This window comes from Mchenga conophoros, linkage group LG17 (assembly GCF_057382185.1).
Source record: "Mchenga conophoros isolate Kocher_MC1m ecotype Shallow Benthic linkage group LG17, M_conophoros_male_GT1.1, whole genome shotgun sequence".
Taxonomy (NCBI): Eukaryota; Metazoa; Chordata; class Actinopteri; order Cichliformes; family Cichlidae; genus Mchenga; species Mchenga conophoros.
Genome location: NC_140542.1, coordinates 14,056,057 through 14,075,070, shown reverse-complemented (window position 1 = coordinate 14,075,070; position 19,014 = coordinate 14,056,057). Strand labels below are relative to the sequence as shown.

General features: G+C 38.8%; 2 protein-coding genes across 4 annotated transcripts in view; one reads left to right on the top strand and one right to left on the bottom strand.

The window, feature by feature from the left end:
• tut4 (terminal uridylyl transferase 4) overlaps positions 1–7,267 on the bottom strand; it is a 47,260-nt gene extending 39,993 nt beyond the window's left edge. For 2 of the 3 annotated variants that reach the window (XM_085252957.1, XM_085252960.1), the window contains exons 1-9: positions 7,136–7,267; positions 6,879–7,024; positions 5,277–5,839; positions 5,034–5,185; positions 3,803–3,919; positions 3,536–3,713; positions 3,321–3,409; positions 3,182–3,233; positions 2,920–2,989 (exon numbers count right to left, since the gene is read on the bottom strand). In XM_085252957.1, the coding sequence (XP_085109083.1) occupies positions 2,920–2,989; positions 3,182–3,233; positions 3,321–3,409; positions 3,536–3,713; positions 3,803–3,919; positions 5,034–5,185; positions 5,277–5,760 (1,142 nt within the window). In that variant the 5' untranslated portion in view covers positions 5,761–5,839; positions 6,879–7,024; positions 7,136–7,267. Of the gene's footprint in view, positions 1–2,919; positions 2,990–3,181; positions 3,234–3,320; positions 3,410–3,535; positions 3,714–3,802; positions 3,920–5,033; positions 5,186–5,276; positions 5,840–6,878 lie in introns of all 3 variants that reach the window. The other variant, XM_085252959.1, reaches the window with a different exon arrangement.
• Positions 7,268–9,641: 2,374 nt separating this feature from the next.
• Positions 9,642–18,770, top strand: gpx7 (glutathione peroxidase 7). Its single transcript, XM_085252190.1, has 3 exons — positions 9,642–9,857; positions 14,352–14,613; positions 14,795–18,770. The coding sequence occupies exons 1-3, from the start codon at positions 9,726–9,728 to the stop codon at positions 14,956–14,958; spliced, it is 558 nt and encodes a 185-aa protein (XP_085108316.1). The 5' UTR covers positions 9,642–9,725; the 3' UTR covers positions 14,959–18,770.
• Positions 18,771–19,014: the final 244 nt, after the last annotated feature.

Here is a 19,014-nt window from a genome sequence, read left to right as displayed (position 1 = left end):
CAAAACCATCTGGTCAAGGTGCAACTTGTTAAAGCGACATTTATCTAAATGTTACTGGGCTGGATGCGTATACAGTGCTGATCCAAAGTTTAAGACCACTTGAAAAATAGCAAGCAAAAAAAAAAGTAATTTACTGTATAGTTTGATCTTAACAAGGTTCCAAGTAGACCCTTAACATTCAACAAGAAGAAATGGGAGTGAGCAAAACATTTGTTTTTTAAGCCTCCTAGGACCTGGCATCCACATATGTGGACATTACATTTTGGGTTGTCTAGACCAAAATACTTAATTTTTTTTCTACAAGGGCCTGATATCCACTTACGAGGACATTATACTGCCACTGTTCTATCAAAATTTAAAACGAATGTGGCTCTCATTTTTCTCAGAAACATAAAACTAGGTAAACAAAAAAACAATCTCGTAATTCTTTGGGACCGGATGAATGTAAAAACAATCAGCCCAAATATCAAAGAAAAATTAAAAATGCAAGCCATGAAAGAGTTCGGGTCTTGGGAGATTAAAACAATGCTTGAACTCAAACAGGATGTTTTACAGCTGTTCGAGTTTAGGACCACACCTCCAAAAAACCTGTGATTCTCCTGGAAGAAGTCCCTTGTCCTGCGGGCATTGTGTACTGTAGCATTGTCCTGTTGAAAAACCCAGTCGTAACCACACAGAGGAGGGCCCTCAGTCACGAAAGATGCTCTCTGAAACATCTGGACATAGCCAACAGCCGTTTGACATTCCTGCACCTCCAGAACCCTCAATTGCTCCACTGAAGGAAAAGGCATCCCATTCCATTATGGCCCCCCCTCCACTGTGGTGCATAGAAAACATTGCAAGTGGGATCCATCAGACCATGAAGGTTAATTTTTTTTTTTTCGCATCAAACACTTAAACTTTCTTCCACCTTTAAAAATTCTATGTTTGGTGCTCTCTTGGAAAGTCCAAATGGCCAGTTCTGTGGCGTTCAAGGAGATGAGGTCCCTGAAGACATTTTTTGTTTTTGAAGCCCTTCAGTCTCAGATGCCGTCTGATAGTTATGGGGCTCCAGTCAGCACCAGTAACGCCGGTGCCGACTGCAGCCCCAGTAACGCTGATCGAGGATCGTCCAGTTTCTTCAAGGACAGCCAACAGGATCATCAGGCTCACTGCTGGTGAATTTTTTTTTTTTTTTTTTTTTTTTTGGGGGGGGGGGGGGGGGGGGGGTCTTCCACCTGATGTTTTTGTTCCATAATCCTCAGGATCATTTAAGACAGCGGTCCCCAACCCCCGGGCCTCGGACCGGTACCGGTCCGTGAGTCGTTTGGTTCCGGGCCACGAGAGTTGAGGCTCAGGTGTGAAATGTATAGTTTTCAGGGTTTTTATCGGTTTTCAGCATTATTTTGTTATCGTTTACTCTGTTTTCCTTGGTCTTTTCATGTGTGTTATGAATAAATTTTCTTGTTTTCGGTACCGGTACTAGTTTTATTTTGTTGTATTTATTCGCGACACCTTAAAGGTCGGTCCATGAAAATATTGTCGGGCATAAACCGGTCCGTGGCGCAAAAAAGGTTGGGGACCGCTGATTTAAGAAATTCCAAATGACTGTTTTATTGAGCCCCACGTCAGCAGCGATGGCGTGCTGTGAAAGACCCTGCTTATGCAGTTCAACAACCCGACCACATTAGAAAAGTGGAACATTTTTTTTTTGTCTTTGCCATCAGTGACTACCTGACAGACAATGACAATGACTCCATATTTTTGCACAGATTTGGCCATTTAAAGGCATGTGGTCCTAAACTTTTGATCAGGTGTAAAACTGCCTTTTTTAGTTTAAGCGTTTTCAATAAATTGCATGCTCTAAAAATTGTTTTTTTTTATCTCTCTCTCCCATTTCTTCTTGTTGCATGTTGGAGCTCTACTTGGAACCTTGTTAAGACCCAACCATGCAAAATATGATTTGCCATTTTTGAGGTAGTCTTAAACTTTTGATCGGGACTGTATTTAAGCCTGTGTGTATAAAAATTGCATAAAAAGCGCTTGCAGGAACAAAAACATAATATTCCACAACAGGCTTTGCCGATCCGATCAGCTGTTCGTAACACTTCGCACATTGAAACAGGTAGTTCGCATGTCCGCCATTTCCTGCCCAAAACCGGAAGTGGCGTCATTTTCGCGGAAAATGTAGTTTTTTTACTTGTAGGCCTTAAAAGCCTATACTGGTGTTTTTATAAGTCATGTTTGACTTTTCTGAATAGTTGCTGGGATGCTTAGAACTCGAATTGCACTGCTGGAAATAGTTTATTTTAATGCACGTGCTGTTTTCTTTGCAAATTTGCATCATAGGATTGTTTTTTTGTTTTTCCTGCAGTATATAAAAATTGCTGTATCTCCAAAATAAAACTATGAAGACACTCAAAATAAATTTCCTGTTGTTGTAAACTATTTTTTGCAACTTTTTTGTATTTAAACTTTTGAGGGATAAACCTCTTAAATTTCTCCAAGTAGAAATATATGTAAAAAAACAAAACAAAAACGATTTTCAATTTTTTTTGTAGTTTATTGAACTTTTTTTTGCAATTAATGTAGTTACTATGGACTTATAGCCCATATTTTAATAATATGTATGCATTAACAGTTGTATTGATGTATAGCAACTTGAAATGTTCCCACAAATGGCACTACAACATGTAAAAAATAATAATAATATAAGCTCTGGCAGACTTGGTTCTACAGTAGGTCTTAAAGGGTTAAATAAATATTGTCAAATAATCGAGATCTCAATTTCAGTGAAAATAATCGTGATTATCATTTTTGCCATAATCGAGCAGCCCTATACTCCCTAGCCTTACATTTAACTTATTCTGTCACTGAAGATAATGCTGTGTCATAGACATACAACATGGAGGGACAAAAAGAGATCCTGCTAATGCTCACCTGCTAACATCCCGACAGAACACGATAGGTACTTTGGCATGGAAGTCTGACTCCACCTCAGAAAACTCGGCTAGGGAGAAAACAATCAATTACTGTTTGTTTTGTTTTTTTAAATGATGGGTTTCAGCCAAATTGAAAACAAAAAATGCAGATGGGGGGGGGGGGAGGGGGGACCCGAAACAGCATTCAGCTAATCTGGAGTTATATACAGCTTAATAACCAGCACATCAACTTAATATAAAATGCAACTGAGAAAACTTACGACTGTTTTTGAGGATTTCCAGCACCTGAATTAAGACTTCAGGTTGTGTCATCTGAACAGACATAAGAAAAGGTCACTGCTGTCATTGTGCTTTTGTGTTAAGAGTAAATGGATTGCAAACTATTAGCAGCAGACTTACTGAGGGAGGGTAGGTGACATCAATGTTGATATCACTTGTCTTGAAGGCAAAACGGGTAAGACACGAACCATAGAGACGGAGTGAACAAGCTGGAAACCAAAGAATCAACGTCAGGCAGATCTATAGTCTACGCAGAATAACTCTCACAGAAAGACTGCCAACTGTCAATAAAGATAAAATCAAGGAATTGACTGGATGCGATCACATCATACAACCTGTGAGGTGTTTCTGTATAATGATCTCCATCCTGCTGACCACTGTCTTTCGAATCTCAAAGTCTTCATCTGATATCCCTTGCTGCCTGGCAGTTTCTAGGACAGCGGCATTGACAGCCCACAGCTGAGCAGCAGAAGGAGGTGGCAGGGCACGCAGCTCGTTTTCCTCTTGTTTCTCCTAACATGTCACAAGCAGAATGTGTAAACTATTTTAAAATCTTCCTATCAGTCCACTCAGATAAACACCAGCATATCACAAGTACTTACCATTATGTTTTTTTTGTGTCTCTTTTCCTTGATGTGTTTGTGTGCTCCTTGAATGTTCTCAATGTGCACAGAGCACAGCTTGCATATGTACTGGTAGTTTGGGTACTCAGGGGACTGCTGTAAAAACAAAGACATAGGCAATCAATTTATGTTCTCTACATGTGGGGGATTTGTTATTTGGATCCTCCAGCTTATAATTAAACAGTGGATCTCACCTTGCCATGCTGGGTGGAGATTTAAAAAAAAAAAAAAAAAAGTGCCCAGTACAAAAAAAACCAAAAACACACATTCTGAAAATGACTCAAGGTAACAGAAGAATGAAATAGCGAAAATTAGGAAGAACAGATCCTGTTATACATCCTGTTTAAAAACTGAATGTTCATATCAAACATTATCAGGGCTTCATAAAAATAAGCTCAGCTTATGTACAGGAAATTCCCATCAGCCAAAACCTTCCGACTACTCTAGAATGTGTTTCAGGCCGTCTTTGCTAAGTATGATCTTAGAGACAGTGAACAGTTTGGGTTTGGTTTGTATTTTAAAGAGGAGCAGCCAATTAGATGAACTGAGGGGCTTCACCATGGTCCAAATGGTAGAAAAATACGATAATGCGTCCAGTTTAAACTGAGCTCAATCTTGAGTTTACTCAGACTTTTCTATTAGAATGAGCCTTTTAGTCTTTTTTCCCCATTTATATGAGACAGAAATGATTAGCCATCAATGATCAGTGCATCAATGTTTAATTAGAATGATCACATTTAGGTTAGCACCAAAAATGAAAATGAGATTTAACACATGATCTGCCTGTGTGCTACTATTTTTTCCCATGTTTAATTTAACTAGACAATTAGATAATTATTATAGTACAGTAGCAATCTGCTTTATAGCTAAATTGTAAGCTGATTTATTCCAATGTAAAGGCAAGACCTTACTGCCAAAATGTCCTCAAGCTTTAGTTAACCCTTTATTTACAGAAGAGCCATTCCATTTGGATATTTTCATTTGTGCTGCTGTTTATGAAAATAAGTGTATCATAAAAATCGATGTATCTCAAAAATAAAGTTATGAACACATTCTAATTAAGATGTGGCTTTTTAAAATTTTTATACATGTGGAAAAATGCAAATTAAAAAAAATTATTGCACTGTCAAGTAATTTAGCAACTCTGGACCTATTACATACATATTATTAAAATTTGGTATACAAAGGTTATACTGAGTGGTTTTCTCACTTTCAGCAGTCGGTAGATGTAGTCTCTGCGGAGACGCTCCTCTGCCTGTCGGAGGCCCAGCTGTTGCTCTGTGAGAGGTCCTTCCTCCACAGTGGGCCTCACCTCTGGGCCCTCTTGCACAGACTGATTCATCAGTGTTGCGGCTTTCAACACTAAAAAAAACAGCAAACACAAAGCACTTTACTGGAGCTCTATTTGATGAAGAAGACTTCTTCATTTCAGGAAAAATGCTTTACAACCCACCTTGGGATTTTTCTTTTGCCAGGGCTCTAGTAGAGCTCCTAGCCTGCTCTGTAAGCCCTTTGTCAGGGGTAACAGGCACTACAGAAGAGCTGCTCTCTTTGTTTGCTGAGGGGCTGCTGTCTGCAGAAAGAGATGTTCTGGACTCAGAAGCCTGTGGCACCAGGTGCTGCTGTAAGCTTGCCCCTTTTCCTTTGCCTCTCTCCCCAGAACCCGTTCTTCCAGTCAGCCTACTCAATCTGGATGGCCGACCTCTTCTCTTGTCCTGGGGAGTATCTGTAGAAGTCTTGCCTTGCCCACGGCTAACCTGGCTGCCTATATTATGTTCATCCTTGGTAGTCGTGCTGTTTTCTTTGCTGCGGCTTGCAGACTTATGACCCTCTCTCTGCACAAGAGTCTCTTTATTTGATTTCTCAGTGGATAAAGCTTTAGCTCCTCTGAGCTGAGACTGTTTGACTGTCTTTACTGGAGTCAAGGACTCATCCATCCCTTTGTTTCTTCTGCTCTTATTCCTGGTGGAGTCAACACCACACTGAAGATGGCCAGGGAGGCAGGCCACCCAAAGTCTAGGAAAAGAAGAAAAAATAAATTGTATCTGCAGTGAAATAATGTGTTGTGCATTGTTTTAACAATTCAGCCGAATGCATATGTAAACTTTGAATGAGTAACTTAGAGAAAAATCTTTAGTTCATAATTGTTAGTTTATTGTTTATTTAAAACTTTTTTTTTTAATAACAGATTTTTTCCCTTTATTTTTTAAAAGAGTTGACTTTGACTCATTAAAAAGGTGAATAATCAAGTTATAAATAAATAAGGAAGTGTTGAGTTAATTTTGGGTCAGATCTTTACCTTTTACTCTTTTGTTTAAAGGATTTATCATTGTTTAAAAGTAATAAAGATGAGCGGGGGGCGTTACAGAGCAACTTTAACTTTGTCTTTAGAGTTCAAACAGATCATTTTTATTATGCATTGTCCACGCTGAACACAGAAAATCCCAGAGCCAAGTTACCAAGTGAGCACATCAATAAGTTTTTATGAAATCAAACTAAAATATCTTGTGAGCACACTAAACAAAAACTATGACAGATGTGCACATACAGTACAATTTATAAAGCTCGTTTGTAATATTCTCAGTTAAAACAAAAATCGTTTAGCACAGAGATCCACACTGCTGCTAATGATCATTTTCATTCGTCATAAAGCAACAGACCAATTTGTCTATAAAATGCCGAAATTAATCAAACAAAAGTTAGCATCGTAGTTCCAACGTAATCAAACTAGCGTTTTTAGATCAAACACAAATGCCAAATAGACAGTTTACCACCCTGATTGCTTTCCCCCCAGGTCTGTTCCTGGAAATCCACCTCCACTATCGCAGTTGGAGATTAATTTCGTTTTACAGTAAACCACAGGTTGGGGGTTGCAGACATTACTACTCACTGGGGCTTCCGTGTGTTTCAGTTTAGAGAAAAACAAACTTAAACACAACACCGAAAGCTAACACACACACAGTTAGCTAAACTTCCGAGCAACAAATAAGGGAGGAAGATGCCATCAGGCAGAGAAAAAAAATGCGTTAAAATAGAATTAACTTAAAAAGCTTACCATTAAAGGTTAAATGTACCGTCTTACGTTATGGGAATGCTTCACGCTTACTTCCTGGGGTTGCTTTGCTCTGCAGAGTACGTTGTTAGCCCCCTCCGTAATGTTACTGAGGTTAGCTGCGATGCCCGGTCGTCCGCCTGAGCTAGCTACGGGAAATAAATAATACTGGTACTCACTTACTACACAGCAGCAAGTCATAAAAAACACAAAGGAGACGCTTAAACCATTGCAACACAACAGAGCACGCACTGACTTACTTTCGAACTCTTAAGTTGATTCGAAATTATTGTTTAGCTATCTCCATGGTTCTGGTCTACATAATGTTTTCAAATCCCACGGCCCTGGTCAAAACAGCAAGCATTGACGCCATGTTAATACATTACCCCGCTGCATTGTGGGAGTGCCAGTGATGATGAAGAGGGGCGTGTTTCGTGCCGCGTTCATGTACTACTAGGAAGGTCCTTGTTTTGTATACAACACCCTTTCTCTCTCTCCCTCTCCCCCCCTCTCTCGCTATATATATATATATATATATATATATATATATATATATATATATATATATATATATATATATATATATATATATATATATATATATATATATTAGTGTCTGGAGAAGCTGTGAAGAGTGTTATGTTGCTTGTAGCATCATTCAGCATGATCAGTTTGGTAGTGGGTCAGTGACATATCCATGGAGGGACACATAGAACTCTACATGCCAGATACCAAATGACTGCTATTTGGTATCTGGATGAAATCCTTGAACCCAGTGTCAAACCCTACATTGGTACACTGAATCTTAGTTTCTCTTGGTGCTTGGCATCACATGGCAAGAGTATGCAAATAGTTTCTGGTGGATCAAGGAATTGATTCCATTTACAGGCACCAAAGCTTGCCTGACCTAATAGAACACCGATAGAACAACTCTGGCACATTGTGTTTAGGTCCATCTCACTCCACCTGGTTACACGTCAGACTGTCCAGGACCTGGTCTAGCTGATGCCCTTGTCCAGACCTGGAAGGAGATCCCAGATCTGGATCCAAGATCTATAAGGAAAAGAAGTGCAATTTGAGTTTCATTATATCTCAGTTTTTCTAAATAATAAAGAAAAGCTGCTGTAGTAAATGAACAAAATCCATCAGCAGGTTTAAATTGTAAGAAGTAAGTATGTGAAATAATACCGAAAATGATGATAGATCATAGCTGTCCTGTAATTATAAAACAAAGGTTTTGTTAATTCACAGAAAATGCACGTTTCTTACTTTCCTTCTTTCTTTACTTACAGTGTGACGGTATATCATGAAAAGATTCATTAAATATATATCTATTAGTTAATTGCATGAGTGGCTATGGATTACTATTAGTTTTTGGATGGAAGGCCATTGGGAAGGTCTTCCTCAGTAGGGCTGATTCTGGCATGGAGGGCATGGGATGTGATGGTAAGTAATGTGTGTTACACACAGACACATGCTCATATGGTGGAATAGTATATAATAATGCAGTTTTCCTCTGGATAACTGCCCTTCACTTAAGTACCTAAAGCACAGTGCCCAGCAATTTCCCTTAGAATAGTTATCCCTGAATCAGAAACATATAAATTCTCATTCATCCTCCTCTCAATCATCTGAATTTTTGCTCTGTTTTCAGCAAGAAACACCTAAAGAGTAAATGCTGAACTTATGCTATATTATTTTTGTTGATAGGCCTACGTCATACTTGCCCTAATCCTCCCTCATCAGGTTAGCAGGTTTCTGAGTCAATAATTTGCGCTGCTCTTGGTATAATGCTGGTTACTAATTGCTGAAATGCACTGGCTGGTCTTTATATATAAATTAAAGAACACTGTTAATAGATCACACTGTGATTGCAGCATCACAGTCATTTGCTTTGCTTAATAAACCTGTCCCATAGCCTCTAAAATAAAATAGCTACATTGTATCACAGCCATAGACATCCTACTTCAGGATGTCTGTGGCTAAAATAAAATTCCCTCCATTCATTATCCCAACTGACACAAAGAAAAACACAAAATCACACACACACACACACACACACACACACACACACACACACACACACACATATATGTAAATATATATATATATATATATATATATATATATATATATATATATATATATATATATATATATATATATATATATATATATATATATATGACAAACCTTAATCTTACAGAGCTTTTAATACACTTCTCAGTTCACGCAGTTCATGATCTACACCGAGAGTTCATGAAAATCTGTGTTTTTCATGCAAGGTAACAACTGGGCACGAGTCAGAATTGTAAAATATAGCTATAAATGATAATGATCTGTGTCACTTTGTCAACTTTGTTGGAGGAATGTATGGTCCATTGCTATGAATTATGAAATGGCATTTTTTCCTCTCTTTTCATAAAGGATGATCCCAGTTTATACTAAAAGTGGCGATAAAGCAACTATTTCCTTAGTATTTGGTAGTATTTGGACAATTAGAACTGCTCCAAGGCGCCACACAGATACTTCTGGGTCACTGCTCTCACGGAACCTTCCTGAATAAAACTGGAATGCACCCTAAACTGGGCCTCAGGTCCGTTATTCTGAGACATCAAGACACACTTTCCTCACGAGTTTACAGGCTAAATTGCTAGTTTCTGCTCATACCGAATACAACCGAAGACCAATAAGACTTTTATTTTTGTTAAGCGCTTCCTGCCCAGGAAACGCTGATCGCTGTGTGTAGCTTGAGTGCAGAGGAGGTGCGCAGACTGCTGGTGACTGCGGGGCGGACGGAGAAAGACTGCAGGAGTTTATCTTGGTTCCGCTGGTGGTTTGACTGCAAAGATGTTTCCTGCAGTGCTCACAGTGTTACTGACTTTCTTCAGCCTCGCTGAAAGCAAACAGAAAGACTTTTATACTTTTAAAGTTGTGAATAGCAGGGGTAAGCTGGTATCTCTGGAGAAATATCGGGGTTCGGTAAGTACGACTCACAGCAGCTTAAACTACAGATGTTAGAGCGCAGTTTCTCGGCACGCCAGCCCTTTGCTTGAATGAATGTTGCATGGGAATGTTGGCTTCTTTCTTTCTTTTACTTCTCTCCATGAAATGTTGTTTGTAGATGTAACTAACACAGCAGTGATGAGAATCAGTTTGATTGTGGGCTGCTGGTGGGGATGTCCCGTCACGTAGCCCGGATAGCCTACGTGGCAGGCCTGCAGCCCCTGAAGCTGCAGAAAGTGCTGAGATTTCATTCAAACAAGTTACGGATCACCAGACCGCGTTAGCCCTAATCTGTCTGAAGACTTCACTCTATCTTCACTCTATCCGTCATCAGAGGTAACGGAACATACATGAGTTTGGTTTTTACCCCAGTTATTACAATAACTGTTGATATACACCTAAATAAAAATAAATAAACGTAATAATGCAACAATGATGTATATTACATATGACAACCTTTATATAAAATGATAATAATAAGACAAACTGCATCTTTTTTGACTTAGCTGTCTTTGACTTTATTTGCTTCCAAATTCTTAATCATGGAGCTTTAAATGATTATTATAGACGGTATCTTTCAAAAAGATATCCTTTTTGTAATAAGGTGAAAGACTCTCTGGATTTTGTTTTAACCATAAACACAAACAGACAAATTAAACTATAAATCTTTCACACACTACAGGTGAATGAACACAGTTTGTACACCACAGAGCTGTAGCGGTGCACTTTTTAAGGAAGAGTTACTGTAACTAGTACAGTGCCTAAATGGGTTGAGTGTACGTAAAGTTCCAATTTACATTTCATGTCAGCAAGGAATAATTAAATGTAAAAGCAAGACTGAAAACTGGTGTTCCATTACACATGAGAACTTTGCTGGACCTGCTGTGCTGCCTTGTAGATTAGACAAACAACCATTAAGATAAGACACTTGCTCACACACTGACATTCAAAGATGTTCAGTAATACGTACTGGATACCAAAGACAAGCAAAGCTATAGTCTAAAAAGTGAAGCCAGTGGGAAATGCTTTTAAACCTGCATTCTTTTTCAGTGAGTCCAAAAAATGGATGATCTTTGAACCAGTTGAAGACAACAGTAGCACAGCATGATAGTTATTCACTGCATCTCACTTCAAAATGTTATATTCAGTTTCAGTTCAGTTGTATTTATAGTGTTAAATCACAACAAAAGCCACCTCAAGACACTTTATATTACAAGGCAAAGACCATCCAATATTAGAAAAATAACCCTAATAATTAGGGTAAGCACTTCTACATAACATCTGCAGCAGTATAATGTCAAAGACTTGTTTGAACCATTTTCCCTTGATGTCCTCGTGCACATCCCATAGTTGAAAACAGTCGAACAGAGTCACTCTCATTTAATGGGTTATTGTGTTTTCCGTCTCCCCTCCTCCATCCTACCTCACCTCACCTCACTCTTTTCACACCCTCTTCTCATTCTATATGCATGTGTGTCACACATTATTATTAAGTTATAAAAATAAGATATCGGCACTTTGTGACTTTGTACTTTGTGACTAATAAATCAACACCAGCTGCTTCTTCAGTGAGATCCACATTCTGTGGATGAACTCCCACTCCACTGTCGCAGATTCCAGCATGCTGATTATAGTCCTTGATCATACTGTAGTGTAACTGTGGTTTCTTGTATTTTGTTCGAGTTTTTTGTTTGTTTTGTTTTATTTTAACTAGAGTTGTGCTTTGTGTGATTTTGGGGTGCATTTCTATTTGCTGGTGTTTTCTTGACCTCTCAGGGCCACTGTATAAAAGGCATCAAGGACTGCCAAAACAGCAGCCCTACCAGTAACTTTAATTCAAAAAATGGGAGTCATCCAATGACCCCATACGCTACCTTCTCAGCATTACACCCACTAAGTTTGAAGTTAATCATATTAACTGTCTTTGAGATATGGTACCAGACACATAAAGAGCTTAATTTATTAGAGATGTGGATATTTTCAGTATCCCATGTCATATATGTCAGACTTGCAATTGTATTATCTTGACACCAGATGTCACTAGATGATAAGATTACACACTGCTTTCTCAGGAAGCCATACTTCTGCAGTGATGATCTTCTGTAGTTTAACTGCGAGTTAAAGTATGAAGCTGTGACATGTATTAATGTGTATTAGGATACTTATTAGTCTCTGTATCTGTGAATGGCGTCTGTAACATGTAAAGGCCTAAATCACAGTTATCTGTGGTTCAAATAATTAGTCAATCAGTGGGACGGCCAGACTTCACTTTTGCTTTTTTTGAAGAAGGAGCCTGTCTGTCTGTCTGTACACAGTGGGGCAATATGTGTGTGTGTGTGTGTGTGTGTGTGTGTATATATAAAAGATGACAGAGGCCTGTAATTTTCATCATAGATATACCTCAACTATGACAGACAAAATGAGGAAAAAATATCCAGAAAATCACATTGTATGATTTTTAAAGAATTTCTTTGCAGATTGTGGTGGAAAATAAGTATTTGGTCAATAATAAAAGTTCATCTCAATACTTTGTTACATACCCTTTGTTTGCAATGACAGAGGCCAAATGTTTTCTGCAAGTCTTCAAGGTTTTCACACACTGTTGCTGCTATTGTGGCTTATTCCTCCGTGCAGATCTCCTCTAGAGCAGCAGTCCCCAACCTTTTTTGCGCGATGGTTTATGTCCGACAATATTTTCACGGACTGCAAGATGTCGTGGATAAATACAACAAAATAAAACCAGTAGCAGTACCAAAAAAAAAAAAATTAATTCTTAACACACGGGAAAACACCCAGGGAAACAGAGTTAACAATAAAAACAATAAAAAACAATGATAAAGACCAAAAAAAACCATAAAAAAAATTCACACCCAAGCCTCAAGTCCAGAACCAAACAACTCATGGTCCGGTACTGGTCCGTGGCCCAAGGGTTGGGGTCCGCTGCTCTAGATCAGTCATGTTTTAGGGCTGTGGCTGGGGAGTCTTTGTCTGGCCTGTGAGCCTTCTAGGACTGGGCGATATATCAAGTTTAAAAAAAAAAAAATCGATATATTTTCGTACGAGATATAAGATGTGACAATATCGTTTATATCGATATAGTATATGTTATGTTATACTCGTGGAGTCGCAAGTTTGCCTTTCTTTCGTCCACTTTTGTCTCTCTGCAACGTTACTGGGCCTCGCCTCTCCTTCACTGAACACAACTCCCCCCTCCCCCATCGCTTCACCTGCAGGCAACGGCAAGCTGGACACGGCAAATCTCCGTTAACGAGTTACCGCGGATCGCCCCGTGTGTGAGGCTGGACGGCGTCAACGTGTTAGCGAGCTAACCGCGCTAACGACATGCATGGCCTAAAATCCTTTCATTTTCTGTATGTATGAATTCTGGTTGTGCCTACTGACCGCGAACCGATTTTATGTGGTACACGGCGCTCAGCAATCTGTCAAGAAATGTTTTAGTTCCACTTTGGAAAGCTACGGAGCTGCACCGCTTGATGGATTGTCGGAGCAGTAGGCTACCGTATTCCGGAGCCTCGCGGAGTGATACGTACTGTGCTTCAACGTAATATTACCGTATTGTGTGTGTATAAGCACCATAAATGGCACCTGTTAAGAGACACGGTTACAAAGCAGATTTCAAACTCCAGGCTGTCAGTCACGCAGTACAACTTGGGAAAAGAGCAGCTGTGAAATCTGTCTTTGTTATGCTCAGCGTCTTTTAGTTTACATTTTGACTGCACAATTGTGAGCTTTTTGTTATGCACAAAAACATCATTGTTTTCTTTTATTTATGGAGCATTATTATATAATAAATGCTGATAATTTATTTTTGAGTAATTTCTTCATGTACATCTACGCTGTATGTTAATAAAAGTGCCTGTGTGACATCTGGGACACAGCTTTGACTAAGAACTCTCTTTTTGTTCTTACCTTATGGCTTAAAAAAATATCGAGATATATATTGTATATCGCCATCCAGCTAAAAAATATCAAGATATGAATTTTGGGTCATATCGCCCAGCCCTAGTGCCTTCTCCACTTTGCTGTCCATCTTCACTGTCACAGTGCAATAAAGACAAAAATAGTCTAAAAAGAGACAACTAAACAAACAATTTTACATCAGATATGGTCTCAGTGAAAGTAACCGTTATTTAACATAAATTAATGAAAAAATATCCATATCTGTTTCAGTTATAGCAGGTGGCCTCTTCACTGAATGTGTCATCCTCAGCAGCCTTGTAAAATTGGTCAATGGCAACCTTTAACTAACACATATAGCTTCATAGATCCAACATATACTGTACAGTGGGGTGATTCAATCCAGTGGTTGCCAACTTTATGTGAACTACATGCAAATAAAACTGCAAGTAGTTCATTTAATTATGCATGTTTAAAGAAACATATATACTGACACATATTAAGCTAGGAAAGCTTTTGTGGTGTTTTTACAGTGTTTTCTGGTGGCTTTAGGTTTCCCTGGTGGTAAACGTAGCTAGTGAATGTGGCTTCACTGAGGAACACTACAATCAACTGCAGCAGCTCCAGCGGGACTTTGGTCCATATCACTTCAATGTGCTAGCCTTCCCCTGTAACCAATTTGGACAGCAGGAGCCTGGCAGTGACAAGGAGATTGACAGCTTTGTGCGCAGAGTCTACGCAGTCTCCTTTCCTCTGTTCAGCAAAATTGCTGTTGTTGGCACTGGAGCCAACAATGTCTACAAGTACCTTCTTGGTGAGTAACTGCCTCTTTGGGGGGGGGTTATGAGAGAGCAGTCGTGTGCGGTGTAGAAAAAAGAGAGGGGAAAAATAGAAACCTTTGAAGCAAAACTTAAAACAAATAATGTTTTTTTTAAAAGGTTACAAGCTTACACGAACCTGTTATTCATACATCTATGTCATTTAATCTTTTACAGAGGCATCTGGAAAGGAGCCTGACTGGAATTTCTGGAAGTATCTAATTGACGTTAACGGCAAAGTGGTGGATGCATGGGGACCAAAAGTCTCTGTCAAAGAAATTCGCCCTAAAATTGCTGAAATGGTGCGGCAAATAATCTTGAAGAAGAAAGAAGAGCTTTAACACATTTCGCTTCAAGACTCTACTTAATGTTAATACCACAGGGAAACTGTGGCAGGTTTGAGCAGAAAATGAGTCACTGCTTTGGTAACATTACACTAAAGCCATGGCTTATTCATTTGTGTTAAGGAAGTAAAACGATTTGTGGTAGGTCTTGTTTGTAGCTATAAATAATTTTTTAAAAAGGTGGCGCTACAGGAAATAGAAGATCAAATACACTGGGGATTGAGGCAATATAAGGTGTGATCAAGCAGCAACCCTCAGGCCAAAGAAAGGTTCCAAACATTCCTTAAATAGCTACACGAAGCTGGCTCCAAAATGCGTCAGTACTTTTGGCTCGCATGTCTAAAAATCCTTGCAGTATTAAAAAGCACACACTGGAATAAAAATTGTATTTGGCCTCTAATGATACCTATGCTAATTTAAGTCTCACAACCTTCTCTCAGTGTTTGTGGTGTTGGAGTTTATCCAAATTGATCAGCTACAACTGTACTTCTTTACTTGATCGTCTTAGTAAGATTCAAAGCTCCCAAATGTGTTATGGAAATTTTCATCCTTCTGACACCTAAGTTTAAGTGTACTGTAACAGAAAATTTCATTTCTCTTGAATCTGTACTAAATTTTCCACAATTTCATTGTAATTTCTTTCCTCTACTTACATTTTATTGTTCTTATTGTCATTCTTCCCATGCTTTGCTCTGGTTATATTTAGAGTTCCTTCAGTTGTCCAAGCCAGTAGTGTTAAATAGTACATGGTCTCTTCTTTTCTGTTCAGCAAATGATTTAATTGGCATATGAATAATTGATCAGTAGTTACAAGACAAATGTCTATATTATTAATTAAATGTTAAGCAAAAATGAACAAAAATATTTTTGTCGGTTCATTTAAAATGTTTGGACCCCAGATTGATTGGATGGCGGAAGTAGTGGACCTCCAGCTATTTTAATAGGGGACCCCTGAGATAGTCTATATAATTATTAAATTGAAACAATTATTTGGGTTTAACATAAGGAAATGTTAGTTAGTGACCGATTAGCCTAGTGACCTTTCCGTGTTTCTCATAATAAACCATTTCAGTGCCTCATCTTCAGCTGCAGGTCTAAACATCCTTCAGTTCAGTTCAATGCAGTTAGAGCAGTAAGGCAAGGCAAGGCAAGTTTTTTTGTATAGCACAATTCAACAACAAGGTGATTCAAAGTGCTTTACAGAGACATTAGAAACAAAAACAAATAAAAAGCATGATTTAAAACTGATTAAAACAAGCAAACAAACAAACTAACTAATTTACAAACAAACAAAACAGTATATAAAATCAAAACAGATAAAATCAGAACAGTAGATAAAATCAGTAGTTAAATGTAAGTTTTGAAATTTAAGCTTAAAAGTGTGGATTTGGTGCTTTATTCAAATGCAGCTGAGAATAGGTGAGTCTTCAACCTGGATTTAAATAAACTGAGTGTTTCAGCTGATCTGAGGCTTTCTGGGAGTTTGTTCCCGATATAAGGAGCATAAAAGCTGAATGCAGCTTCCCCGTGTCTGGTTCTGACTCTGGGAACTGATAAAAAACCGGATCCAGATGACCTGAGGTCAGGAGGTCACTGATGTATTTTGGTCCTAAACCATTCAGAGCTTTATAGACCACCATCAGGACTTTAAAGTCTATCCTCTGATGGACAGGCAGCCAGTGTAAAGACCTCAGAGCTGGACTGATGTGGTCCACTTTTTTGGTCTTAGTGAGGACTCGAGCAGCAGAGTTCTGAATGAGCTGTAGTTGTCTGACTGATTTTTTTAGGTAGACCTGTAAAGATGCTGTTACAGTAATCAAGCCTACTAAAGATGAATGCATGGACTAGTTTTTCCAGGTCCTGTTGAGACATCAGATCTTTTATCCTTGAAATATTCTTGAGGTAATAGTAAGCTGATTTTGTTATTGTCTTAATGTGTTTTTCTAAGTTTAGGTCTGCATCCATCACTACACCCAAATTTCTCACCTGGTTTGTGGTTTTTAGGTGTATAGATTGAAGTTCTCTGGTGACCTGTAATCGTTTTTCTTTGGCACCAAAGACTATTACCTCAGTTTTGTTTTTGTTTAGCTGGAGAAAATTGTGGCACAACCAGTCATTAATTTCCTCGATGCATTTACCAAGAGCCTGTACAGGGCCTTGGTCTCCTGGTGACATTGTGACATATATTTGTGTGTCATCTGCATAGCTATGATAGTTTATTTTGTTGTTCTTTATAATCTGTGCCAATGGGAGCATGTAAATGTTAAACAGAAAGGGTCCCAAGATGGAACCTTGGGGAACTCCACATGTGATACTTGTCTGCTCAGATGTGAAGTTACCTATTGATACAAAGTATTTCCTGTTTTCTAAGTATGTTTTGAACCAGTTTAATACAGTTCCTGAAAGACCTGTCCAGTTCTCCAGTCGTGGAGCTCTACTGCTAATGTTCAGACATTAGCAGTAGAGCTAATGTTTGAACTACAGAACTGACTTTAATCAGCATTCAAGCTCATAGTGAGTTCTGTAGTCAAAAATCATTTATTTGTACCGATTAGCTAATGAACATGGCTTTCCCCAACACCCAACTGCTCATCCTTGCTAGAAACCATAAGGGGGAAAGCATAAGATGCTAGTTACTGCAGCCCCAAACAATGACATTCCACCACCATGCTTGACTGTAGGCAAGACACACTTGCCTTTGTACTCCTCACCTGGATGCCACCACACACCCTTGACACCATCTGAACCAAATAAGTTTATCTTGGTCTCATCAGACCACAGGTAATACATGTCCTTAGTCTGCTTGTCTTTAGCAAAATGTTTGCGGGCTTTCTTGTGCATTATCTTTAGAAGAGGCTTCCTTCTGGGACGACAGCCGTTTGATGCATTGTGCGGAGCGTATGGTCTGAGCACTGACAGGCTGACCCTTCACACCTCCAACCTCTGCAGCAATGCTGGCAGCAATCATACATCTATTTTCAAAAGACAACCTCTATGATGCGAAGCACGTGCACTCAACTTCTTTGGTCAACCATGGCGAAGTTATGTTAGGTTCTGACTGGAACCTGTGCTGTTAAACTGCTGTATGGTCTTGACCACCATGCTGCAGCTCATTTTCATGGTGTTGGCAATTTTCTTATAGCTTAGGCTATCTTTATGTACAATAACGATTCTTTTTATCAGATCCTCAGAGAATACTTTCCTATGATGTGGCATGATAAACTTCCAGTGACCAGTGAGAGAGTGTGAGAGCAATAACATCAAATTCAACACACCTGTTCTTTATCTGTACCTGAGACCTTGTAAAACTAACGTGTCACATGACTCCTGGAAGGGAAATGACAAACTGGGCACAATTTGGACATTTTACTTTAGGGGTATACTCACTTTGAAGCAGATTTTAATCAGGCTGGTACAGTTATGTTCAGCCAGTTCTTAAATGCACCGGAACATGTGACAATGATTAAAAGCTACACTTTAGCTATTAGCAGTGGCTCAAGGTCAAAGTAGCCATTCATTTAACCTGAATTCTCGAATCTCTCTCTTCCTAATTATGTCCCTATTTCAGTCATTTTACTTGTTGGTGTAGGTATTATGGGCACCTGAGATGAAATTCCCCCTGTTTGAAAAACTGAAATATATGCAAGTATTTGATGTTTAAATTTATAGGTGCCAATTTTTTGTATCTGAAGCGGCACAAGTATTACCTGTTTTATATAAACATGTAAAGAATAATCTTATTTTTTTAATACTATACCATTAGGCTGAATGTATGTTTGTTTGTTTAGAAATAAATATGCTAAATGATATCCCTGTGTGGTGAGAATGAAATAGCTTTAAGATTAAAGCATAGATTTTGATGTTACAGACCTGATCTGATATTTCCCCATTAGAATGTAGTTACCAATCTCCACTTCGCTTTTAGTGTCACTGTGAAGGCTCTTGGCTATTGGTGAGTGTATGTACTTTAGTTAAATGGTAAATTAGTTAACCCTCCTGCCATCCTTTAAAAAACTCACACCCATCACCCTAGGGACCATTCTCAGCCACGCC